Raw genomic sequence first — 27,239 nt, 5'->3', positions numbered from 1 at the left:
ATGTTCAGATATTTGAGGTGTTTTAAGTACAATTAAATCACCTCAAATGTGGACTTAGAGAAAGCATCTCCCTGCCTTTATGACTCCCATTTTCCTTCTGTAACCAAAACATGGAACGCATATAATAGCCATGGAGCTGGGACAACTGAGTGAATAATGTCCTCGTGGTCCAGTATTTCTTTCCCTTTATCTGCCACACACTTTTCTCCCATTATCTACACAAAGGACCTCCTTAAGTAAGATGCAAACAGAATTGATGGCAGATTTGCTGAGAGAAGAGACTGTTCCTGGACCACATGATCTGGAACAGATGCTTGTTATCAGGAAATGGTCACATGGAGCTACAAATCCCTGGGTCTTCCCCTCTTATAAAAACCTTCTCTGTACCCAGACACGTGTGTGTGGTTTGTGTGTGTGCAGAGAGTCACTAATCCTAAGTGCAGATTCTGGGAATGATGCAGATAAATCAAAAAAGGAAAGAGAAAAAAAGAAGTAATGGGAAATAACATACCCACATACTACAGAGAAAGATAATAGAAAGGAAACAGATCTTACCCACTAATCAGTACCTTCAAGCAAACACCTATGTGTCACCATGTTAATTTTAAAGGAACAGAAATAGGTTTGGAGTTTTTTTTTGGCAAACATATGCCAAGCATTTAATGGAGATCATTTTAGGCTCAGTTAACTTCATTAACAGAAAGTCTATAGCTGCTCTAAAAATCAAAAAAATCTCAGGATAATACAAACTTTCATCCTGTTCTGACCACTACATCACCTTTAAACCTTTCTAGGAATATATATTGGATCACACTTTCAGTCTTAGTTTTAATGTTTTAAATAGTTTCTTTTTATCATGTAGCGTACACAGAATGGTGGAATAACACTGCTGGAAATTAAGTTCTTAATTTCTTTTCACTTCTTGAATTCTCTCTTCTCAAGCTTGAATAGAAGATGTCCTCATTGTTCCAAGAGTATTTTTAATTTCTTTTCTTACCCTTGGAAGAGTGTCTTTCATCCTCAAAATAGGCTCACCTCCGGAAATTCTCTGTAGGTGTAGCCTGTCACTCTCAGTAGACATATTTGAATCTTAAGTGAGCCACACACAGACTTCTCCAATTCTAAGTTTTGATAAACTGTAGGATAGAGTAGAGCTTTGAAGTCAAAAGTAAAATCAGAACCTTATATTTCTTTAGAGACGCACCCACAAATCATAGAATCATAGAATCATAGAATCATAGAATAGTCAGGGTTGGAAAGGACCTTAAGATCATCTAGTTCCAACCCCCCTGCCATGGGCAGGGACACCTCACACTAAATCGTGTCACCCAAGACTCCATCCAGCCTGGCCTTGAACACTGCCAGCGATGGAGCATTCACAACTTCCGTGGACAACCCATTCCAGTGCCTCACCACCCTCACTGTAAAGAACTTCTTCCTTAGATCTAACCTGAACTTCCCCTGTTTAAGTTTGAACCCATTACTCCCTGTGCTATCACTACAGTCCCCAGCATCCTTGTAGGCTCCCTTCAGATACTGGAAGGCTGCTAAGAGGTCTCCACGCAGCTTCTCTTCTCCAGGCTGAACAGCCTCAACTTTCTCAGCCTGTCTCCATACGGGAGGTGCTCCAGCCCCCTTATCATCCTTGTGGCCCTCCTCTGGACTTGCTTTCCCCCTAGTGCTGCTGACTTGATTTTATGCAGAACTGCAAGTACGGATCTATTGGGAATATAGAGGTGTCTTTGAAATGGCCACACTATCTGTTTTTTAACACTGTAGGTCATCTCATGGATTTGTCCTTTTGCAATGAAAATAAATCTTATATAATACTTCAGGATTATTTGCCACCTCTTTTTCTGTGCTTTTCCCCATGTCTTATTTCTGCTGGGAGAATAAAAATCTCATGTTATTCTGAAGTGTAAAACGTTTTCCTTTCATACTGAAAGTTGTCAAAGCAGATTGAGGGTAAGCATAAGCATAAGTCTTCAAATATATAAATAGTAGTCTTAGAAAGGCAGTCTTAAAACTGCTTACTTTGTTCATATAGATGGGACAAGAAGTAACGGGCTTAAAAACCCTTTATAAAGGCAAGTTAGACATTAGGAAGAGTGTAAGGAGTAGTTAAACATAGAAAACAGTTGCCTGAGGAGGCTGTGGAATTTTTATCTTTAAAAGATTTGAAGCAGATCCATCCAAAGATGGATCAGACATGAGATAGAGATGAAGTTGCAATGCAGAAGTGATAGGCTTGAATCGTGAGTTCCTAGGCACTGCCATTTTCTACAGTACTAAGGCACTATTCTACTCAGGTATATTGGCTGATAAAGCTATCTTCCCTTTGTTGTTAATGCTAGCCCTAGATGAGAAAGATCACATCCCTCAGGAAGTAAATAATTTAATTGGACACAGTCATGATTTGTCATGTCATGAGAAGGATATATTCATTACCAGTGTCAACTCATTATTTGTTTCCTATTGAGCAAGACTGCCTATTGAGCTCACTGAAGTAGTGTTGCTTTATGGTAGCACCTGCATAATCAGAAGAGCTTGGAGCCTCATGGTCCAAACAGCAACACAGGTACATAGTGAAATACAGTGTCTAGCCTGAGTTGTTCACTGCCTAAAGTTGTCATGAAAGACAGTTACAGGAAAAACCTGAAAATATATAAATGTAGTAACATGCAAAATCACTAATTAACATAGTGCCAGTACTACCATTAAAGCTCCTATCTCCTAGGACTAAGCTCTGCATTCATGACATATTCCTGTCTGTACTTCTTCCTTTTTAGTCATAGAAGTGTGCTGCACATGGGCTTCCCTTACAAAGACTCCAACTTTGATTGAGGATGTTCCTGAACTACAGATCAGCTGTAGATTTACGAATGCTCTAGGCAAACTTTGCTCCCTCCATCCTGGCCTGGTGTCACTTTTTGCCAGTCACCTGCTGTTGGCCACTTCCAGAAACTACATATCGATTTGGTGGACCTTCGATCTGACCTGATACCACCATGTTTATTTTCTGATGTTATGTTTTCAGATGCGTATGACCTGGATTTCCTCTCAAAGACATATGTATCCCTTATTGGCATAAACAGAAGGTGTGCTCACTTGCCAATATGCACACTAGGAAATTCTCTGATGTTTGACACCATGTCACACCCACACACAACCCAGGAAAGATAGAGCATTCCTGCAAGGGCAAAATGAAAACATTCTTCCAAACGTGCTTAGGGCTTACCCCCATTCCCATTACCTCATCCATATAAGTGACTGTGAAATTGCACTGCAATATGCAATATTTATTAGAAACAGGTCAGATAGATGGATACAAAAAAACCCACAAAAAGAATTTAAAGAGAGAATATAAAATTAAGAAACAGCCTTGGCCAGCCACTCCACTGCTTACACTACATCAGGACACAGGTGGGGGTTGCTATTGCTCACCTTGAGGGTCTCTGAGCTACAAGGCTGCCAGGCAAATGGGGATCACAAAGCTCCTTTTCAAAAGTAAGTTATTCTTTACCCTCTAGTCTGCTTTAGCTCTAAATACCATTTAGATGTTTGGATAGACGAGGGAAGGCAGCTTTTCACTTCCCTAATCTCCTTTACAACTCTAGAAAAGCAAACCTTTGTTTTACTGTTAAGTTCTTTGTCTTTTGGGTAGCAATGAAGATTCTGACTTAATGCTGCTAATTGTAGTGCATTTAATTACTAGGTATAATATGATAGCTGCTTCCTTGTGCTACATATTGATGCCTGAACAAGGGAACTGAGAGATAAATAAATGAGACAGTTTCATTAGTAGAAATTGCATTCAGGTGAGGCTGTAGTGGGCTCCTACCTACTATGGATTGAAGAAGAAAAGAGCAGACTTTTCATATAGGCTGGGGTTGCATGACTGTACTCTGAAGGTATTTTTTCACCTGATTATTTTGTCCCGGGAGAAGAGATTTGCGCATTTATGTTACACTTAGCTCCCACATTTTTGTCCAAGGTTATCCCCTTAGAAGTATTCCAGATAGAAGAATTTTGGCTGATTAATTTTTCCCTGAAGCAGCAGAAATAACCAAAAATGAATTTAGAGCATATTTCAGCTCTGCAAAATTTCATATCCTGATTTATTTTACAAGAACTTCTCCATCAGTTGTGCTTGTACAAACAGAAAAAGGCACGTTAACCCACACAACCCATCTTTCCCTACTTTCAGAAGGGAAATTACATCCTCTGCAGTGAGATTTTCTTCATCCAACAGACACTTTTATAAGTCACATGAAAGATCTCTTTTTAAATTATTGAAAAGAACTCATTTCCCACAGATCATCTATCTTTAATTTTACTTCAGCAAGAGTTACCCTTTTTGGTTGCTAACCAGATTTTCTTCATCTATTGCTGAGTTTCCTATCAGCCAAATTACTCTGGGGACTTCTTGGAACTAATGGTCCACATTTTATTCTGTCTCCTCATATCTGCTACTCACACTCTACTTAGCTCTTTTTGCTGTAACATCTGTGGGACTCAGAATCAATAAGAATTTCCTCCAATCCATCTCTTTAGCAGCTAAGCAGGTTTCTTTTATTAGGAGTGGTGATTTGTGCAAGTCACAGAATACATGCGCTGTTCTGACAAGAGTGGGCACTGTTTCACTGGGCCTTTTGCCCTCCTGCAGAGTCTCACTTAAATCACTTGTGATCATCACGCTACTAGAACTGGTGTCCTCCCTTTAACCATCGTCAGTTGGACATGGTCTGCACATGATGGCATGCTCAGAGGTACAGTCTGAGACATCCTGAGACACAGTCTTTTGCAGAAAGAACAGAGTGAAATGCGGTTCTTAATCTTTGCAAGGACATTTAAGGACACAATCATCAAGTCCTGATTGCACTTCAAAGAAACTCTGTGGGATGCCGTGTAGCTCTAGATTTCCCATCCCTTTGCTGCAGGTACTGTAACCAAGACACAATTTTATATTGTTTCTCTAAACCTTTGACTGAATAAGTATCTAAAAGCCATGTGGAGATTGAATCAGACTGATAAATTTTGGACATGTTTCTCCAACTGGACAGCCGAAAATCAGAGGCACTACTAGAGTCTAAGGGAAAATTTTTCTATATGTGTTAGATTTTTTTTTTTTTACTGGTGGTGTACAATTTTGTAGAAAAGCAAGTCCAGATAATCTTAATTAACTTCTCTTTACGCAGACAAGGTAGTTACTAGTGGAGTGAATCTGGCACATGATATGTATACTGGAACGTGAAGTCCAAGTAATTCCTTGCAGATCAATTCTGCCTCTGGAATGCCATTTGGAAGATGGAGATGTTGATGATTTTATCTCTATATGCCTCTGCTTTCCTTTCTCCTTTACCTTCTCCTCTCTTTAAGATAGGAAAAGTCCTACTGTCTTCCATTCAGAATGACAAATCCTTTGCAAAATTTCTATCTTTTGCTCTGTAGGTTTGTACAATATTTACTTTTATACTATTAAATAAACCAACTCAGGGGCAGTTCTCTTGTCTGGAAGTGAAAGGAGTGCAAGGCTTGCATCCATGAATCTTAACATTCTTCTACCCCAAAACAGAGTAGCTGTTGTATATGCCTAATAGTTTCTATTGTATTATAGAAAATCATGTGACCTGGCACCAGTTTGTTTAATCATTCCAAAAGATGTTTTGGAACACTTCTAGATGAAAGACATCAGATAGATTATCACTGGAGAGAGTTATCACAAAGATTTTGTCCAAACAACAGAAACTATCAATCAAGAGGCGTACGTACATGAAAGACAATTTCAGCTATTGGGGCTGACTATTACATAAAATGAGGAACAGCTGAAAATCTCCTACAACCAAATTGATTTTATGTACAAAAATGGTACTCCATATTTCCTTCTGAAATATGTTCTAAAGTTATTTTGCTATGCAAATTTTCATTTAGTTTCTAATGAATTTTATCTGTGGTGGCATGTGACCTGTAGATGATGGAAGCAGAAAGGACAAACCAAAGAAGCCTATATCTTGATCAAGTTCAATAACCATTAGTTTAAAATAACTTCTCCTTTTTTCATGCTTGAATGTCAGCACACTCACCTTTTTATTTGAGGTTAAGTCCAATTCTTCAGGGTGCATGAGGTAAGTATTTGCTGAACATTTAAAGTGTTTTCCAGGAATCAAAAAGCTCTGGAATGCTAAAATCACTAATATCTTGCCATCCTTCACCTCTCACAGACAGGCAATGCAGTTTCAGGACTACATAGTACGTCAAGAGTGGAGTGTTTATTGAAGGATATATTTTCTTCCTCCCTTGGGGCTGTACAGGGAGATTTATTTATACACACTCTTCTTGGTCACTCCATTTTCTGTCTATCTGAGCATAAAACAGGTACTGTGAATCCATAACTTCCAAAAAACTCAGTAGTTTTGCAAGGTTTAGGATTGGAAATGTTAGAATATCAGAAATGGAATGAAAAAAAACTAACAAAAAAAGCTAAGGGGAAGTGGAAATGTTACTTTCTTGTGTTTTGCCATAGAGCTACTCTGTGGCTTTGGGACTTTAGTTATCTCTGTACATTTAAAAATAAAATAAAATCTTTCTCCACAGAACAAGGAGGAAGCAAAATGCATTTGTGGAGTAACAAATAAGTATTAATTAGTAGATGAAGTTTTCTGTGTGAGCCCACTGCATTTCAGTGACAGGCACTCTCCCTACACTTAGAGTAACCCTTTAAAACCTTCCCAGTTGAATGAGCAGCCCAGAGCAACTCCAGGATCAGAGCATGAATGAAAATATAAATCCTATCCTAGTCCGTTTTCTAGCATAGCTTCACAAGACAAATGAGTTGCATGAGCCTTCTTTTATTTCAGATGTAGCTCTTTCCCCTTTGAGTGCTCTGAACCATCTGTTCTTTTCAAAATCTTAAGTGCTTTTTTTCCCCTGCCTAAATGATGCACAAAAGAGTCTCCAACATAATCTACTTGTAAAAGCTAGATTTGTCCTAATGTCACATCCATCCCAGGTCAGCACCTTAGGCTGTTCTCCACAGAACCAACCAACAAGCCTAGCTCTGAACCAGCAGTTAAATATTTATAGCCAACAGAGCCAAACAGCTTAAGCCAAGAGAGCATATAGTACATGAAGGTACTGGAAAACAAAGCTTTAAATCCCTACAGGAACTCAGGCCATCAATGGAAAACGACAATATTGACTTGTGCCCCATCTACATCAAGAAGCTTTTCTGCAAGTTTCCTGCTTTTTCTTTTCCTCTGCTGTGAAGCCCAGAGATTATCCCATGGTAGATGGACAACATTTTTGTAAGAATTTACATTTTTGTGGAACATAACTGCTCCACGACATCCCACACTCTGCGTGAGTCTTGCTGCGCTGCAGGGCCATAAAACAGTCAGCTCTCCTGACTAAGGGTGACTCAAAGCCAAACAAAAGTCCTCAGTAGGCAAAACTAGTTGTTTTATTTCTGGCTTATAGCTGGTTTTAGTGCCAAATCTGAACCAAATCTATTGAAAAGAGATGGGAGGCTCCTAGATCCTTGTGATCTCCAAACTGCAGAGCCATATGTGGAGACACTACATTACTCCAGCTATTCTCAGCTGTCTGGTGCAGCCATAGGAATGCTCTGGTTGGGTGAAGATAAGTGTAATTAGTTTACATATGTACTCAACAGCTACTGGCTGGGGACAGGTTAGCCTATGTCTCAGTAGCCATTACCTTGGAATCTCTGCTAATAGATAGAAAGGATAGAAAAAAGTTCTCTCTTCTTTTTTCTTTTTTTTTCTTTCTTTGTAAACAGTTCATGTTCATGTGCATTTTTTGCACAAATAAATTGTATAGTACTGACATAGGCATGGACACACATGAATTGTTCCAGTATAATTAAGAATTTTTGTTTTAACTTGGAACAGTTTACAGCTTAGACTTTTGAGAGAAGCTATCACCTTCAATTTACTGAATGGAAGTCATATGTTGAATAACAACTTTCTTATAATTAGGCAGGACAGCTCCAACTGCAGCTAGAAACAGGTATTTTTCACTGAAAATAAGCAAAGCCAGTTCTCTCTAGACCTTGCTTTTTTGAAGAGCTAAGCTGTATTGCTCCATTCTTATTCACAATCATCAGTTCCTGAGGTCCTTATTCATAAAAGCATCTCAGAGGACTAAATTTAGCACTGCTGTACATAAACAAGTTCCATAAAAAATTAAGTGTGATTTGGAGTCTGGAGGAATTAAGGGCCAACATTTTTTCTGAAAATGATGCTTATGTGCTTCTAAATTTGGGTGCTGCTGCAGAGAATTGGCAACTTCTTGTGTTTAAGATAAAAGAAGACAGCAAAGGTCCTGTGGCACTAGCTCTAGCTAGAGAGAGTAGATGTGGCATTTGATCTGCTTTACTCTAAAACACTGGCAAGTAGGCTTTTCCACCAAAGCTAGTCATGAAGAGGGTCTTCATACAAGCCCTTTTCTAGAACGTGATACCACCAAGCTACTGGAAATGTCCACATTACAACCAGGAGACCTAAGAAGGTCCTATTTTTCTCCATTAACTATAGAGGGAATCCTGATGGTTAGCCCTCATGGAAACGTCTAAATTGTAGACATCTAAATATGCCTAGATGAATCTCACTCTCAGAGCTCTAGTCCACTTGGGTGTCAGTCCAGAAAGGGACCAAGATAAGCCATGGAAGACCTTACAAATAAAATGTATTTGAAAGGAAGGGTGGACACAGCTGCCATAAGATAGGGAAATAATTAAGAAATTCAAATCTGAAATTACCAAAATGTAGATGATGCCAAAGAGAAAGGGCAGAGGCAGGAGGTCCTGTTGTTTCCTGTTTTCTTTCCTCTTTAGGGAAGCTGCATGCAACAGGGCAGACTGGGAATAGAGGCTGATGTCCTACCATAAACTCAGCATCCCAGCTTCCCAGACAGCTGAGCAGGGCTTCTGTCCTTTCAAGTTTCCCTGAAGGTCTCAGCAGGACATTTGTTTTCACTGACATGGTTATATTTGTGTTCCTTTAGGGTTCATGCTTGGGACAGCGTTGGGTCATCCTTCTAATAATGTGCTGGAAAACCAGGAGGCCACATCAGCTGACTCTTAGTATGCTCCATTTTGTGGTCAACACACCATTTTTTCTCATTTCATTTGGGTCCACTTGTTGAATATGTGACAGAGATCCCATTAGGTTTACATCAGTATCTTTATTTTTATGCTGACTAGCCTAGGGTCTTTTCCTGCTGAGTGAACACATCTGAGGCAGTTTTTCTTTCTCCCTTTGGCAGTTATGGAAAAAACCACTGATATCACTTAGCTGAGAGGATTACCTACATGTTGCTTTTAGGACAGTATGCACATGTCACCATATTGGCTCAGGAATAAAAGGTGATGGTTAACAAACTTTGTTTGGGGAGATCTATTTCAGGTCCACCCAGAGGGCACATGAGCAATTCTTAACACAGAGTTACTCAAATGAAGCATAGCTTCAGGCTGTATATGTACACTATGCATTTTAAATTGCAGAGAACAAAATAGATGATACAGATCAAAAGTTTGTGTGTCAGTCTTCCCTTACACAATGCTATTAAGACTGGCCAAGCAGCCTCGAGTTTGCCTGGCATGTCATGAGAATGGTGCATGTCTTTGTAGAGTGTGTACGATCATGATGTGGCTGACATTGCTTTCTGTCCTTTTAGATACACACATGTATAGCAGAGACTATGAGTATGTGCTTTACATATGCTTGACTGGACTGTCTTATTTTTCTGCCTTACTTAGTGAAAAGGCTGGGTATAAGTGCATGGTGTTACTCACCTGCCCAGCAGCAAAAATTCTCCAGCGAGTCCCAGGCGTCTCATAGCCATTAAGAGACCTCTCACGGTCATGCCTTCACAGAAGCAGGCAACCACTCTTGCCTTGGGCAGATGGCTCCGAAGCTTTCGTAGCAGCTTGTCAAAGCTCTGTTCACCAGCATTGCTATAGATCTTGTAGGAATGTGCAATGCAGATCCCTTCCTTGGCTGCCATATCTTTGAAAGCTTCCATTCCACTTTCACCATAGTTTCCTAAATACAGAAACACATGTGCATGTATTAAAATTTGCAGAAGCTTTTCTGGCTTTGTTAACAGCAAATATTTTAAAGAATTTAGAGCATATCTACACAGAGATCAGTATACCAATCTTAACAAAAGAACATTAATATTTTTCTTAATCAAATTTTCAAGTTAAGAGCAACAATATGTCTTGGAAAGCTCACTTTTGCCTGCGTCTCTGCTGAAACCAAAGACTATTAGATACCTCAATAGCTATGAGGATCTGGTCCACAATGTGTACAACAATGTATGTATAAATTGCAGTATTTTCTCATTCTCTTCAGTTGACTGAATGTGGACAAGTTCTTTGGGGTTTACTTCAGGAAATTTAAAAATACACATTCAGAATTAATTTTTATGTGTAATATTTTAAATATAAGCAAAATAAAATGATGATTCATAACAACATGACTTTGTTCATAATGCAATCTGAAAAGCAACAAGTTTTTAACTACACTGAAAGATAAAAATTATTCAGTTGAAGAAAAATCTTTTAGAGAATAAGCAGCAAAATTGAGAATTAGCATTATAAGGATCAGAAGATCAAAAATGGACTAAGTTTACTTCTGTGTGGATTTTGTTTGGTTGATTGTTGTTGCTTTTTTTTTAAAGAAATATCTACCAAACCAACAGGCAAAACTTCAGATTTTCTTTCAATCTTCTCTTATGGGATAAACTGGTAGTAAATATTAATATAGATACATTATTATTCTTTATTGTGTCTTACCATAGAAAATGTCTTCATTGCCAAGCCTACATAAAAGGCACAGTGGGTGTACTGATGGGGGTCAGTCACATGTAACTCCCACCACACCCCAAGGCCATCTAAAATAAGCTGTTTGACAGGAAATACAGTACTTTGTTTAAAATTTTTCTCATTTAGGCCAATCTGGATCACCATTAAATGTTCTGTTTCACTTTTCCTAACAGAAAATAAATAACAGAAAATAAAAAGGAAAAAAAAAAGACCATATCGAACTTTGCTATAGAAGATGAAAATCTGAGAAAAAGCTGATCTATAGTACATCTCAAAGAGATTGAAATTCTGAAGACTTAATTTTCTGTCAAAAAACTGTCAATGGTAAATTCCTGGTCAGGTGTAATTGACTTACAGAACCGGATCTCTTCAAAGCTCCAGATACTGCAGTCTTTTCTTGGAAGTGTTATAAGTGTACAAACTGTTACCATGAGGCTTTCTACTCAGCTGAGAATAGGTTTAATTACAGTATGGAAAAATAGTAGGTCTTGCAATGAACACGAAGTGCATTAACTCTTTTCCAGTCAAATCAAGGTTGCTCTGGCACAAATGCCATGGTTTCATCATGTATCAAAACAGGGAGATTTTGTGGAACCATACAGAAAGCAGTGTGTCATCCAAAATGAGGGGAAATATATTAAACTACCAAGGCCACTTAATAAAGTGTTGCATTCTTAACATTTGGAATAAAAACATTTTATTCCAAATCTGAGAGTGACTGAGTTCTCCAACTGGGAAAACTATAGCTGTATGGCATGAGCTCAGGGGAGATTTGATGAAAACAGAAAGCAGCTTTGCTTCAAGACACTCACACAAATACACCAGTGGAGCTCTTGTCATGATCATTGCTAATTAAACTCTACTTAATTATTCATAGTGAATTCCCCTGTTGTGCAAGAGGTTTGATGAGGTATGTATATTTAATTTGAGCTATACTGTGGGGATAATGGACACTCCTTGATGGAAAAAGAAAATCTTTTCTGCTAAACTCTGCTAAACATGTTAGGATGAATTCCTTCTGGGCTATCTTTCTTTCTATGTAAAACCTGTACGTGTATGAAGGTATACACTGAGGGAATGGGAGTGGGAAACTGGGTAAATTACATTACATCACATCATTTACTTGAGGATGAGTTGTGAGGTTCACAAAGGAAAAACATCTCCATGCTTTCCGTATGGAACTAGGCTCCTCATGGACATTTGATTCTTGAGCTGTGGCATATCCATGGTAGTACGACCAAAACTGACACAGCAAGAGCACATTTCCACTGACAGGCAGTTCCCGCTCTTCAGCCAGGTCTATGGCACAAGGAGAAGGGTAAAAGGACTTTAGAGCTTGCACACATGGATGGACAAAGTGAGGACTTCGGCAGCCTGAGTCTGAGAAGGAGTTTGTAGTTTCATTTCCAAGTGAAAATTAATTCAGAACTGCTAAACTGGAATGAAAACAACATCTTCTGTGAGTCCCCTGTGATGGAAGCTGTCTACATCCTGGCAATTTATCCATGTAGCTATTTTTTTTCCACCTCTAAAATTTAAAGAAAAATCCTAAGGAAAAGATAAGCAGAAGGAAGGATTGATTTATTTTTGCTTGGCTAGTTCCAGGAAAGACTCAGCAAATAACACAAGCTGCAGCTGAAGTACGGTCAATTTATACTCAGTTCTTCCTCCCCCTTCAGACCTCCCCACTTCAGCATTTGGAAAATGGTATCTCTGTATTGTGACTGGTTCTGCTGTAGGAGGTATCACAGTTTTTTACTGGAGGTACATCTCCTCTTGAAAGTTTGTCTATCGGTGTAGTAATCAGAGCTGCTAGCTGTTGATGTCTTCTGTAAATACACCCTATACTCACAGCAACAACTGGCAGCTGGGTTCTCTTCAAATGCCAGCCTGAATCCTGCATGTTGCCTACCTGAACATCTGGCCTTAAACCCAGTTCAAAACCGACTTGCATACGTCTCTCCATGTTAAAAAAAGAATTGATTGCATCACCATGTAAAAGACATGTATCCCTGCTTCAGATTTGGAATTTTGTTCAAAACTCAAGCATATGCATCCCCACCTACAGTCTAACTATAACAATCTGTTAGTTCCACTTCCCATGAATCAGTACTAGAAACTATTAAGAAGCTTGAAAAGAACAGATTGTGCTTTTTTTCCAGATGAATCTTAATATAGTACGGTACATAATAATACTTCAATTTGATGGAAAAGGGTCAGGCAAACTGCAGGCTGCTCTTGCTGCTCCACCTGCCCAGCAGTTGAGCCAATTAAACTAACTAACCATAAACCGTTAAGATCTTATCTGTATTTCACAGCAAACTAACAAGGCTTTTAATCTTAAAAGAATAAACAAAATACACTGGCATCCCCTTTATGACATTAAAGGTTATCAATATGAAATAAAAAGTCCATACAGCCAAATAGAATAATGAACTACGTTTTCTCCTGTCCAGAGATTTTTGCGGCATCACACATTCATTTTTTATTACAAGAGCTTTTTTATCATTAGCTGTAGCTGCACTTGCAAATTGTTATCAGAGAATTGTTTGGTTTATAAGAGAGTTTCAGTGAACATAGATGAGAATCAACCTTTAGGAGAGATTTAGGATGTAACATTGCTTCTGGCAGGACGCAACGAAAATTCACAAAGTGAAAGAAGAGGAGGCTCAAGTGAAACTGCAGAAATGTATTATGTCATTCATTTAGAATCATAGAATCACAGACCGGTTTGGGTTGGAAGGGACCTTAAAGCTCATCTAGTTCCAACACCCTACCATGGGCAGGGACACCTTCCACTAGATCAAGTTGTTCTAAGGCCCGTCCAGCCTGGTCTCGAACACTTCCAGGGTTGGGGCAGCCACAGCTTCTCCAGTAGAGAAGTTGCTTTAGCTGGTAATAATCCTACCTATCACAAAGCATATTTATATAGGTAGAAGTGCTACCATCACTTTATAGACAAGGAAGAACAAAACACAGGATAATATTCTATGCTGTATCTGAACCACGGAAAAGAAGCCAAGCCGGGTTACAATTCACAGTAGATGTTTTGCAGGCAATACAGAGAATGGAGAGCTTCATTTTTTACCAGGTTTCATTAACATCAATAGATGAACTTTGCCAGAAATACCTGAAAAAAATCTGAGTAGCTATACTTCTGAAAATCCATGTGGGCGTAGTAGAAGATATTTATGAAAGGCAACATTTTGGTTGATTATCAGGATGATCTTCCTGAAAGTCAAGGATATGGGGGTGTAGAATAGTTTCCCATACGGAAGTGTTAGAGGTTTCTTTGACTGTTACAGTTCAAATTAATCATGGCAAAACACCAATAGTACCTACTAATAGATATTGGCCACATTTAACTGCTGTGACTGTATGAATAAGGACATAATAACAAATCTTTTGAGCTCTTACAGCAACAACATGCCTCCAATAAAACATGATCAAAATCACAGCCTCCCTGTTACAGTTATGTCTGCAAATAGAGCAGGACAATAGAGAGTTATTTCATTCTAAAGGGTACAAACAAAGTGAAATCACATGTGCCTGAACTTCTGGAGTTGTCTGTGTGATAAAAAAAGAAAAATATTCTAACCTATTTTGGTTTGATAAAAATATTTTATTTATATTATTTTTAAATGGGATTTGAGTTTTTATAGTAAGTATATATGTATAAAACAATAAAAAAAAAAAAAAAGTCATTTTGAAAGCAGCCCATTAAAAAATACCTTAAATGAGAATAGTTCCTCAAACCGTATTTTGCTGAAGTATCTCCAACCAGATCTTTTCCTTAATAATCATGCGGAGACTGGGCTATTCCACTTCAATTATCTTGCATGCTAGATAACAAATTCAAGGCCTTTGAGCTCTTTCTTTGTAAGATAGTAAATCTGAAAGTCTGAATTTAGTGGAAATATATATATGTACACACACCTGTAAGGATACTACCCTTTTTTAATAAACTAATTTCTAATATTCTGAACACAAGTAGCTAAATGCTGCTCTGGTGAAAGGGCAGAAAACCAGAACAAGTCTCATTAGGCTTTCCTCAACATGACACCATGTTGTATTTCCAGTGTCATGTCTCATTTGGAGCTGCACATCAAAACAGCAGTTCTGAAGCTTCTTTATAGGGGCATTGCAGAACTGTGACACAGAACAGTATGCCACCAAGATGGCAGAACTCTTGATGAAAATATGTCCTGTTGTAAGCAATTAGGTCTCACACCAGAGTTGTTTTGCTGTGAGGTTATGCTCTTTGTCAGGAGTTGTTCAGAAGGTTGATGTGTTGCTCCTCATGCAGACACAAGTGATTATGTCAAGGGAAGGTTTCTCCAAAGAAACAACTACTTAAGCAAAGCAGCCAGGCAATGTTGCTGGGCTTAGAGAGGTATCAGAGAACTAGAAAACAGTAATGGAGCAGCACAGGGCAAACATTCTCCCAGTAATTAGTTTAAGAATGCTACCTACTCCATCATTAAAATTGTCGTACCTGCCTGCCTTAAGCACAGACAACTCAAAGTGATTCAAAGGCATGATCTAACAGCTAAAGCCTTAGAAGGGACATAAACCGCTGATAACTTCATTTAGGACTTGGTCCTTAGCTATCTATCTGATTATGGAGAACTCGTATATCTATTTCTTTGGATGTTTTTTTTTCCATTCAAATTGAAAGCTCTTCGAACAGCATTTATCTATTGCTAAGTGTCCATAAAACTCAGACCCGACTGCCTATATCCCCAGTGACTTGACAGATGAAGATACTACAAGATGTGTTAATATAAAGAAGCATTAGTGCCATGACATCATACTGGCTATAAACTTAATTTCCTTCTCTGTGAACAGTTTTGAGATATTCAGTTTTTTACATGTGAGGACAAGAAATACCTTCATAATCACGAAAATATTAGCTAACCAAAAAACCCCATTTCAAATCCTCTTAAAATTCAATTTAGCCTGATTGAAATAATTTGTTGATTTTATAACATTTAATTTAGATATTGACCATTTTATCATTTCATATAAGCCTCATATTTCTTCCTTTGGTATAAAATAAAACCAAAATATGTATTTTGAATCAGGAATATATTTTTATTTCAAAAATAATGAACTAAACTATTTTGACATTTAAAAATAAATTCAACATGTTTAATTAAGAAATTAATTAAGGTCTTTTCTGTGAGGTTTTTAAGTTTCAGCTACTAGGTATTTTCCAACCAGAAGTTTTCATTCAAAGGTATGCACACCAGCTTCATTCATAAGGTCTTTGTTTAAATAACTAATGTTTAAATTGTTTTAGTGAAGTAACACACAACATACACCCAACATAACTGTACTTAATTAAATTAAATACATCTGTTCATTATGTCCCCATTTAAGAGAGCTCAGAAGTATCACTTTGATACCAAAGTTTCTCTTCTCTTTCTCATCTTCTCTTGGCTATTTTGAAATAATAAATTCATTCCTCTTAAGAAAATGATGACCTACTTTCACAGTTTAATGCACCTCATATCTGTTTATTTTTAAATTATCACTTCATAACTTTAAAAGAAAGTCTCATTTAAACACTGCTGCTATGTGAGAAAAGGGAACAGTCTGGAAACAGCCTTTTCTGTATGCTTCCTTTGATCCATCCTGCTAAGTGGCGCGTCTGCAGCTTTGTGGCCTTGTCCACTGAGCAATGTTTGAAGTCCTCTGTGATGCTAATGTCTGTTAAAGGATTTTAAGCTTGACAGCTTTTTCAGAAACCTGCTGCTATCTCTGACTACTCTCCTGGTTTTCAGACTGGAGAGATTAAAAATTTTCTGTACTTTCTGTTTGCAAAATAGCTCTTTCTATCTATCTAACTAGGATATTTCCCTTGGATATTTCCTGTATCATTTCATCCTTTCATTTCAAAATGAAACCATTAATGAATGCACTGCTCCTGGTGGACTCCACGGATACTCTAACTTTTCTTTCATTTTAATTTTTTTGTTTGATTTTCAGATAGAAATGAGGACACATGAGACTGACAGTATTGGGCTGGAGGCTGTTCCTTTCAGAGACAAATGCTGTGTCAGAAAGAAGAATTTGCAGTGGGAACACTTCTGTTTATGAACACCCCTTCTTTGTGGGTGTAGTGAATTCCCAAGGAATGCAGCTACCTGGGGCTTCTTCACTGGTGTTTGGACCCAGTCCCAGTTCTGGCTTAGGCTACTAATTATATTAATAATATTATATATTATTAATCTCAAAAGAGCTGGCCCCTTGTACTGAACAACATCACACTTCTGTGTATTCACAACCTGGAACATACCTTCATGTAATATTAATTCTTAATTGTGTTGTGGCTTACAACTGGTCTTTTCTGAAATATACCTGGTGTCCTATTCTGCTGCTGCTGTAGTTAAGCACTACCAAAAGTCATCAAGAAAAAAAGAAATATAATTCAGGGATTAGATAGATTCTGAAGGCCTTCAATTAATCTTTTCAGTTTTCTGGTAAGCCCCTCTCTTTCTGTTTTATCTCTTAATGTATGAAATGGAGGTAAAAACATTCTCTTGACAGTGGTGATGTGAGAATAAAAGTAGTATAGATTGAGAGAAACTCAGATAACTGCAATAATGAAGGCCACATTTATGCTGAGCAGACTGAATGAAAACTTATAGTTTTGCCTCACAAAAACTTACATTTAGTTGTAACAATAACCACATTGTGTTTATTACAGCAACAATTGCTATCCAAACAGATGTCTAACATCTGTTTTAATAATAACACCCAATATTTGCCACGGTAATTGTAGATGGTGGCATGGATACTCCAAAGAGAGCACCTTAATTTCATTTTAGCTGATTGTGCAGATTCATATTCAGCATGTTCGTTTGGTACAAGAGTGGGTTTCATGACTCCTGATCTGAACTTTGAACGGAATGAGGTCTATCAGAAATCCATGAATAATTAGAGTAGTAACTGAAGGGCAGATCTATGCATTTCCAGGAGTGCTTGTCAAGATATTTTGAGGGGGATAATATGAAGTTTCTTGGGCCATATTAATAATTCTTTCAGTATACTGTGTAGGATGAGAAGGCGTATAATGTATGACTAACTACTTTCTTGGAGATAGTCTTATTTTAAACACATATTGGATAATTGTTTCCTCTTGGTGGGATAGCAAAGATTGAATCTCAAGAATATTTGAAAAATGTTAGGAGTAGAGGTCAACTTCGGATTGTAACTTCAGAGGGTATTACCAAGGACGACATTACCATACTCAGCTTTTGGATGCAGAAACTAAAGAAGGAAAATATAGTAATAGACCAGGGTTGAAGGCAGCAGTATGAGTTCCTGAATTTCAGAATAGGCTGTCCTAGGGCAAAAGAATAGTTAGCTATTAATTAATTACAGAATATTTTTTGTTTGTTTGTTTTAGAACAGTGGTGGAGATTTCATGGCTACCTTGGACAATCTGTTCCAAGCCAAACTAGTCTTTTCATAAGTTTTCTTTCCCCAGTTCTTAACTTGTTTTTCTATTGTCTTCTTTCAATTTAAGCCTCCTATATCTTGTCCTATCAAATATGAGAATAACCTCTCAAGTGAATGTTTTCAGAAATCATAGAATCATAGAATGGTTTGGATTGGAAGGGACCTTAAAGATCATATAGTTCCAACCCCCTTGCCATGGGCATGGGCACCTTCCACGAGAGCAGGTTGCTCCAAGCCCCTGTGTCCAACCTGGCCTTGAACACTTCCAGGGATGGGGCAGCCACAGCTTCTCTGGAAAACCTGTGCCAGGGCCTCACCTTAACAGTTTTGAAAACAATCACCATGTCTCCATTTATTTTTGTCTTTTATTTATTTAGTTTTTAAACAAAAATTATACAAGACTAGTTTTAAGCTGATGACCCTGCTTTCCACACTTCTTTTCATATTTCCAGTTTTCTTGTGGTTGATCTACAATTAGTTCATGTTGTCCATACAGGATTATGTTCAGGTTTTGTGAAGATATGGTATTTTTCCATCTTGTATCTTGCCTGAGCAGGGTAGAATTGAAAGACTACTTCATATCTCCAGAACATGCTACCTCCTTGTATACTTTCTGTATGATATTTCCCTATTGTAACAATGGAATGACACTGTTGACTCAAGTTTAGCTTGTATCCATTTTAATCTTTTAGGTCTTTTTTTTTTTTCTGCAGAATATCTGCTCAGTTGATCATTCTTCATCCAGTATTTAAGCAGTGGATTATTCTGTTCTAGGAGTAGCTTCATCCAGCACAGTGCTGTTTACAGATTTAATAACCATACCCTGTTTATCATAATTCAATTCAGTGTTGGAAATATGAATTAAAAATGATTCCAGGAATATCTAAGAAGGTCATTAAGCTTAGCTCTGTTGTTGGAAAGCTAACAAGTGAGAAATACAGTCTCAGTAAAGTTTTAAAGTCAGTTGCTCACCTAACACAGGAAAGTCTAGATTCATATCTTCTTAGTGTGCTTATAAGAATGTTCACGTGTGATAATAAAAAAATTGATTTTTAAATACAGTCACTTGTAGATTGACTTGATATGATTTATTTTTGAAGAATACACATTGTGCTTTCTTTATAACACCAGAAGGAAATTGCTTGTTTCTTGTAAACCATTGTTTATTTGTTGCAGAAGTTAAATTAGGTTGGCTGAGCTCTTTCTTCACTTTCTTTTTCAAGATAGGTAGTGCTACCTCATTTCAGTTTGTTGGAACCTTATCCTTGTGCCAAATTTCTCTAGAAGAACCATTAAAGTCTTCAACACTGTTTCAATCAATTCAGCAAGGTAGATGAACCAGATGTTTTGAGAATTTATCTTTATCTAATCTCTGGAAATTTCTATAATTTCCAAATTATCCTTTACTTATTCTAGCGTGAGGTAGAGTATGACAGAATTTAGGTACTTGAACAAAATGCAATCCTAAAATCCTTAAGCAACTGCTGCCTAGATTTCAAATTGTCACTATTTATCAAGTCTTCTTAACATTGAAGTCTCCCAGTATGCATAAGATGTCTCTACTTCCAAATGAGTCACACATCCTGAATTATTTTTTGGCCAGGAAGGTCATTTTAATAAGATGAATAGATTGTGGTCTCATCTCTTTTGAATTATGTCTTTTTCACCCTCTTTCCAAGAAAAATAGCTTATATAGTGGTGAGTATAGCACTTTTTTTGGAAACTGAAGAAAATGAGTTTGAACTCATTCAGGATAAGGAGAGAATGAAACCTAAATTTTAAATATGTGCTGGGAACATATTGTAGTTACTAGGATACAGCATAAAAAAGTCAATCTCCTCCTCTATCCATGTCTTAAGAGAAAACAAATCTATTTTCAGGATGAGGTTCAGACTAGGAAACCAGGTGAACAGTAAGAATTTAAAGATTTTGTGATCTATATCTGCTGTGTTCTTTATTTACTTACAGCATGGTTAGGAGCCATGCTACATTTTTTATGAACAAATATATTCTCTACAAGAAGGTTCTATGTAACCTGAATGCCACTGTTGGGAACAGGGATGGAGCAAAGCGAAGCTGATCTTATAGTATAGTTGACATTACATTGCAAGTTTCAGTGTTTTCAGGATCAGCACTGGCACTTGGCATGGCAGATTAATGAATGTTGAGAGCATTCAGGACAATCAGTCTGTGCTCATTTAGCTGGATCTCTGTCAAAGTGCCCTCTCATCATCATGATTTCAAGGCTGCCATTGACAGTAAAGGAAATGCGTTTTGGGCACTGCCGTTGTTTGCTTAGCCATTAGAAGGAACACCATCAGCAAAAGGCTTACAAACAGCAATAGTGCAGATAAGTTTTGCCTAGAGGGGCATTTAAACATATATGCAACTGTTCTAGTGCTCTGGGCTCTCCTGGGAGAACACAGGGTAGGAGCCTTTGGGCCAAAGAGCAGATGGCAAAATGATCAGAGGACCCAAAACTCTTTTTGACCAACCGTATCAAGAAAACTCTCAACTTTATACATGTAGTATCTTGTAAAGTACAAAATATGACACAGCAGGATGTTTACTCATATTGTGCCTGAAGTTGTCATGAGAGTTGACATGTTAAGTATAGGAATGAAAATTCAAGGCATGAAATGCCATGTTTCTAGAACGATAATGTACAAATGCAAATATTTTAAATATACAAATCGTCTAGAAAGCAATTGTGGTAACTACTAGCGGGAAAAAGGAAAGAAATGTTCCTTACATGAAATAAATCACAAAATACATGGCAAGGATCTTAAGAAATGTGAATTAAAGACTAAGTTTTAGTTTAACACTTGTGCAGTGTCTAGCTTGAGAAGATCACTGCCGGAGTAGTCATAAGTACTCTTAGATCTGGAGTAATAATAGCAATAGTGGTAGTAGTAATAGTAGTAATGCTGCTACTGCTGCTAATGATGATGATGATAATAATAATAATAATGATAATAATGACAACAACAATAACAACAACAACTGGTAATAGTACCTGAAGCAAGAAAATGGGAAGAACAAAGAATACTACTTAAATCATTGGTAAACTGACTCTAAAGTGCTTAAATTAAACAGTGTTTTAAAAACAATGGTTATACTTTTCACTGTATATTAACTTTGACATTATTTTTAATGGGTAAAGTTTATCTTGACGCCTCAGAAATGTCAGCCTGTCTTATTTGAGTTCATTTCCCTCAGACCAAAATAATAGAATATAGATTTTCTTGTGCACTACAATATAATATGGATAATATACTACACCTATTGCAAGTAGATTTCTTTTGTGTTGTAAAGTACATGTTACATTTCTATGCAGCTAAAATTGCATATATTATAATAAAATACAAATTAACCAAATTTATCAAAACATTCCAAATGAGCCCATAAAACAAAACATTCCTATAATGTTGAAGCAAAAGATTTTAATGGTTTGTAGCATTTTTCTTTAAAGAATTGCCATTTGTTAAAGAATTAAAAAAATTTACTTTTTCTTCAGAGCTAGAATTTTAAAGTCAGAATATTATAAACTGGATTCCCATCAGTACCTGATGCTATTTTTTATCTTAATTCCAGAATAGACATATATTTTTAAAAAGGCTAGAAAGATACGTGATGTTACATCCTTTTAGAGGTATACCCAAAGGTCACAATTAGGTCAAAAAGGCTGTGGCAGGAGACTTTCCCTCTGTGTTTCTATGAGTAGTTCTGAAATCTAAACCTGCCTGGACTTAGTTTACTTTGAACTATAAGTAAGGAGCACATAGGAAGAAGCGGCAGGGAATAGACTGAGATATTAAAGGGATTTTTTTCCTCCGTCTGTTTTTAAACTTCCTCAGAACTTCATTTTCATTTTTACCTTCTCAAAGCCACTAAATCACAAGGCTCTTGAAAACCTCACAGACCTGTTTAAACACCTGATACTGAATTTGGTGACAGCGTTATCAACAATTAAGTGCTTCATTATAAAATGTCTTTTATAAAAATCCCCAGGGTAAATCCCAGGAGGAGGGAGAGAAGAAATAAAGCAAAAAAATAATAAAAGAACAAACCAAACCCAAACCATCCAGTGTCTCTGGATTTTTTTTTTAAGTACTGCATACAAAGAAATTACACCAGTCTTCAGGATTTCAGCCCCAGATTAGATATCATCTGTGCTCCCTATCAGGCACAAGGATCAGGGCTGACTGAGGAAGTCAAAGTCCTTATCATTGCATATACACTCAGCACATTATATTGATTTCAGATATTAATGGAGATCATAAAAATCAAACCACACCACAGCAGCAATCGATTTTCAGAATAGTCTGGCCCTAGTGCACTGTGACAGGCAGCGTTCATGTGAGGTGATAGATAAACAAAGAAAAATTCTCAAAAGTACAAAGGTGGCACAGATAGGTTAGAGAGAAGAGGTAAACTAAGAGGGAGACAGATAGGTAGCAGGGGGAAGATTTTTTACTAATTGCTTTGCTATTAAAGCAATGTTGTGTTAAGTATTTCTATTCTTCAACCGTGTATCTTTAAGTACTATCATTATGAATGCAACTGGTACTAAATATTATTTGGACATCCCAGCTAAGGTCTTGGCCTCAGCATGTAAAGCATGACACAAAGGCAGGGTAAGAAAGTCTATTTTCTAAAATAGAGAATTCTAATTAGACAAGAAAAGCAAAGAATGAGGAAGGAAATAAAGTCACATGAAATGAAAGGACATGCAAAATGTCAGGCAACTGGTTACTTACTTACAAAAGAAAGATGGATTGTCCCCAGTAGCATTTTCTAGTTGGAATTTCAACCCTATTAGTCAGGATCTTAACAGTCATTCTCCTGGGTGGTCCATAGTTTGTGCTCCACCTATATCAAGTGGAGTGCAATCTATAGTTCCATCTATAGCTTCCAGCACCTGCAGGAAGTGATACATCTACTTATCTCACACATTTGTTTTTCTAGATGAGGTGACTAGAGTTTAAAAGTGTATCATAGAATCATAGAATCATTGAATCATAGAATGATCAGGGTTGGAAAGGACCTTAAGATCATCTAGTTCCAACCCCCCTACCATGGGCAGGGACATCTTACACTAGGTCTTAAGTCTTTAGCTTGTGATTATTCCTCCATCAGCAAATTAGTTTAAGTACACCACAGCCTAAACATTCTCATCCTGCATTCATGGAATTCTCATAAATGATAAGTGAGTTGGGGTTTATATCTCCTTGGGAACAGAGGACTGAAGCACAGATCTGCTGTTCAGCAGTGGAGTATCTTCACCACTGAACCACTGACTAAAGTAGGAATACCTCTGCCTTTCTGATTTGTTAGTCTAATTCCAAGAAAATCCTCCGTTCCTCTCCTCCCAGGGAAAACTTCTTGATTTGCAATGTGTTTTTGGACCAAATATTCGATGTACTTTTAGAACAGAAAAAAGATTTTTTTTATCACCCTTAAAAATAATTTTCCAGCTCTAGTGAGAGCTTCGTCAAAGAAACAATTTAGTCTCCCAGTTAAGGGTAGGAAACTGAGCCAGAGAACAAATCCAATACTAGGGTTAGGAAATTTTAGACTATTAAGTTCCAGTGAAAGAACTGGGTTATTTAGAAAATTTTTGGTTATTTTGGGAAACCTCCCATGTTTCTGTGTGCTTCTGTGGATCCTTCCACTGGCTGACTGTGCCTTAGGGGAAAATATTAGTTAAAAAAAAACTTCCTAAGGATAAGGTGATAGACTACTTCCTTTATCTTCTTTTGGATGGCTTAGAACCAGCTCTGAAGATTTAATGATTTTATTATGGAGTGGCTGGTATCCCTTTCACTATTGAAGTCACAACCAAAACCGTTAATCGAATTTTGATCACCTGTTTAAGCTGAAGAAAAAACAGAACTTCAAACTAGAAGTTATTGAAGAATAATCAGTGGCAAATTGACTTTGTTTGAATAATTTTAAGTGAATTTGAATCCTTTGCAAACTATTCGTCTGAGGTAAATAGCTTTTTCTAAGGACTTTTTTTCTCTTATTTATTTAGCCAAATGTAATCACAATCACTATAAAAATTTGAAACAAATGGATTTTATTGTCCATGCCCAACTCCAACATATTGCAGTGTTGTTTTTTCAACTGGTGCAATCTTCACTGAGTACACAATGATAAGTTATTTAGACATAAAAATATAAAAAATGTTAGGTCAATCCGCCTGTCTGTCTTGCAGTGCAAAGATGCAATATCATATAAGAAGTCCTTATTTGACAAGTGTATTGCTTATTTGTGATTGAATTTGATAGGGAGTATATCAGATCAGATTTTCCCAAGAAGTTCATGTCAACAGGTAAAACTTTTAGCTGAGGTTATTCTCATCTACTGGGATTTCAATGCTATGTGAAACTCACACAAGCATTTAGTGCAGAGATTAATTGTTCATTATTGGTGCAGGAAATACAAATGTTTCATTTGAAACATTGCTATAAGACAGAGACCAACCTGTAATTTACAAAAGTGGTAATGAAGACATTGATTCCTGTCAGCTATGCAATTTCCTTGCAGTACTCCTCCTGACGGTAAGGAAATACATTTTTATCTCTTCAGCCACTATTAAGTAATTAAACAACCACTATTAACTAGCTGGACCATTGGCAGATATTATTGAATCCCTCCTTATTGTAAATTGATGATTCTTTCAGACTAGTTGTTTTTCAGTTTAAGCAGCTAGGTCAAAAAATGCCCTCTTGTTTCAGTATGATTTAAGTGACTGTTGCCCTTTATGTACATACATCTGGATCCTAAGCCTCATTTAAACATTTCACTCTTCAAGTTAGTCCATTATTACAAACTCAATTCTAGATTATGTATGTTATGCAATTTAAACAAACCTTCACCATAAAGGTAAAGACAGACAGCACCTCCATACTTGAGGTGCATAACAATTTCACCCTGGATCCTTCCCTTGAGTCAGTTGCATCTAAAGCTCATTTTCCATGCTTATTTCAGGACATGAAAACCTCATTGCCTTCCTTTGCAGTTTGTCCTCACAGTTATACAACCTCAGTCTTACACATATATATTCCCAACAGTTTTTATATTGCCTTCATAATAAATATTTACCCTGTTCAATTCAAAGAAACACTACTCGAAAACCAGGTCAGTTCTTGTGACAAACTTATCTGATTTTTCAGACCTTTTTTCTTTTCTAATTGTCTCATCAACTGTAATGGTGTGTTTGCTTAAAAAAGGCCACAACAGTGCTGAATGTTGATGCTATGAAATGTATTAGCATTTCAAACTGAGCAGACTGCACTGTCGAACACACCACAGCTGACTGCTCAAATTGTACAAGAACTAATGGACCACAATGAGCAGGTATCACAGCATGTTAATCTCAGTGTAAAATAGATTTGAGTTTAAGTAATGATGCTCCCACTTGGACGAGATTCCAAAATTAGTGCAGAAAGCAGCAAGCTTTTGGATCTGGTGCCAGGTCATCAGGCAGTGCCTTGAACAGATGCTCCTTATGGAATTTATTGTATGAAAGAAGGAACACCAGTTAATCTGATTTACAAGGTTATGCATAATATTTCTGCATCACAGATTTCCAATTTGTTATAAGCAAACAGCTTTAATTCTCCAATAAATACATTTGAGAACATTTGCAGTGGGCTTGTTGGTATGTATATAAAGAGCTGCTTTGCAAAGATCCCTATCCCTATAACATGTAAAATGATTTTTAATTCTGAAAAGTACATGAATAATGTGGGTAATTTTAACCAAAGGCTGCAATAGCTGTATAAATTAGGTTTATAAGTAAAAATAACATTAACAAGGCTGGCAGGTGGAAAATCTCTGCAATGATGCCTGCTGGCCTCCAAATGATCAGGCACATCCCTATGTGTGTTCCTGTGTGAGTGAACTCACAGGTTTGTCAGCTTATCATTGCTGTATTGCAGTATTAATGACACTTTTTTGCTTTTGGGTATGGTTCCTGCATAAAGCTTAATGATTTTATGTTGATTTCCTCTCACTATAAGCAGTTTAAGGCAGCAAATCCTGATTGAAATTCTGCAAACAAATACATCTGTCTTTCCTGCTTCTGTTTGTGGGGTACAAAAGGAACAAACGAAATTCTACATTTGTTTTATTTTACCTTTTTCACCAGTGCACGACATGCTTTACGGGGTTTACTTGGGTATCCACTAATGTTTTTGCTATTCCCATTTCAGCTATAATACATTATTATGTGAGAATACCCTGTTCTGAAACCAAAGACTGATTTCTTGCAACCTCCTCTCTTCTTTTGGAAAGATTATGTATTAAAACTTTCCCATGAAATTTCCAACCTGATTTCCAGCATCTGAAGGTTTCAAAGAGAAAAGGGCCTGCTCCCATCAGCTTGTTGTCATCTTTCAAACAAAGGATTTTTTTTGTTTCCACAAAATTAATTACTTGATTTTGGTCAAACTAAATTCTTCAGAATTCTCTTTAAGCACAGCAAAAACACAGGGAGTTACTGTTTTCTTTAAGGTTTAATATAATTAATTTACTAGTAAGATCTACAGCTTAAAATTGTTCCTCTAACCTGATGTTCATGTAATAACCAGGAGAGTATCTGCTACAACGTCTTGATGGCAATGTCCTTGCAAAGCTGGGTAATATACCATCACTTGAATATGGCACGATGAGTCCTTACCTTTCACTAAGGCATGGGTCCTGGACTAATGACAGTGGGGAGATAGCAGAGTGCCTCCTGCATTCTGAGCTACTGCAGAAAATAACCATGTAATACTCATCAACTAAGTAGCAGGGCAATAGCAAGGGAACAACCTAGGATTTTAGAGCCTTGAGGAAGACTTTTGCTTGTGTCTGTGGAAAGTGTGTTCTGTATCATCTTTTGCAGCTAGAACTGGATTAGTGACACTATTCA

General features: G+C 37.2%; 1 protein-coding gene across 4 annotated transcripts in view; it reads right to left on the bottom strand.

Moving 5' to 3' along the window:
• The window catches only part of GRM5 (glutamate metabotropic receptor 5), a 253,121-nt gene that overhangs the window by 122,400 nt on the left and 103,482 nt on the right, over positions 1-27,239 (bottom strand). For all 4 annotated transcript variants that reach the window (XM_030476429.2, XM_030476432.1, XM_030476431.1 and 1 more), the window contains one exon: positions 9,815-10,064. In XM_030476429.2, the coding sequence (XP_030332289.1) occupies positions 9,815-10,064 (250 nt within the window). The remainder of the gene's footprint in view (positions 1-9,814; positions 10,065-27,239) is intronic.

Source organism: Strigops habroptila, chromosome 2 (genome assembly GCF_004027225.2).
Source record: "Strigops habroptila isolate Jane chromosome 2, bStrHab1.2.pri, whole genome shotgun sequence".
NCBI lineage: Eukaryota > Metazoa > Chordata > Aves > Psittaciformes > Psittacidae > Strigops > Strigops habroptila.
This window is presented reverse-complemented; position numbering and strand designations above follow the sequence as displayed.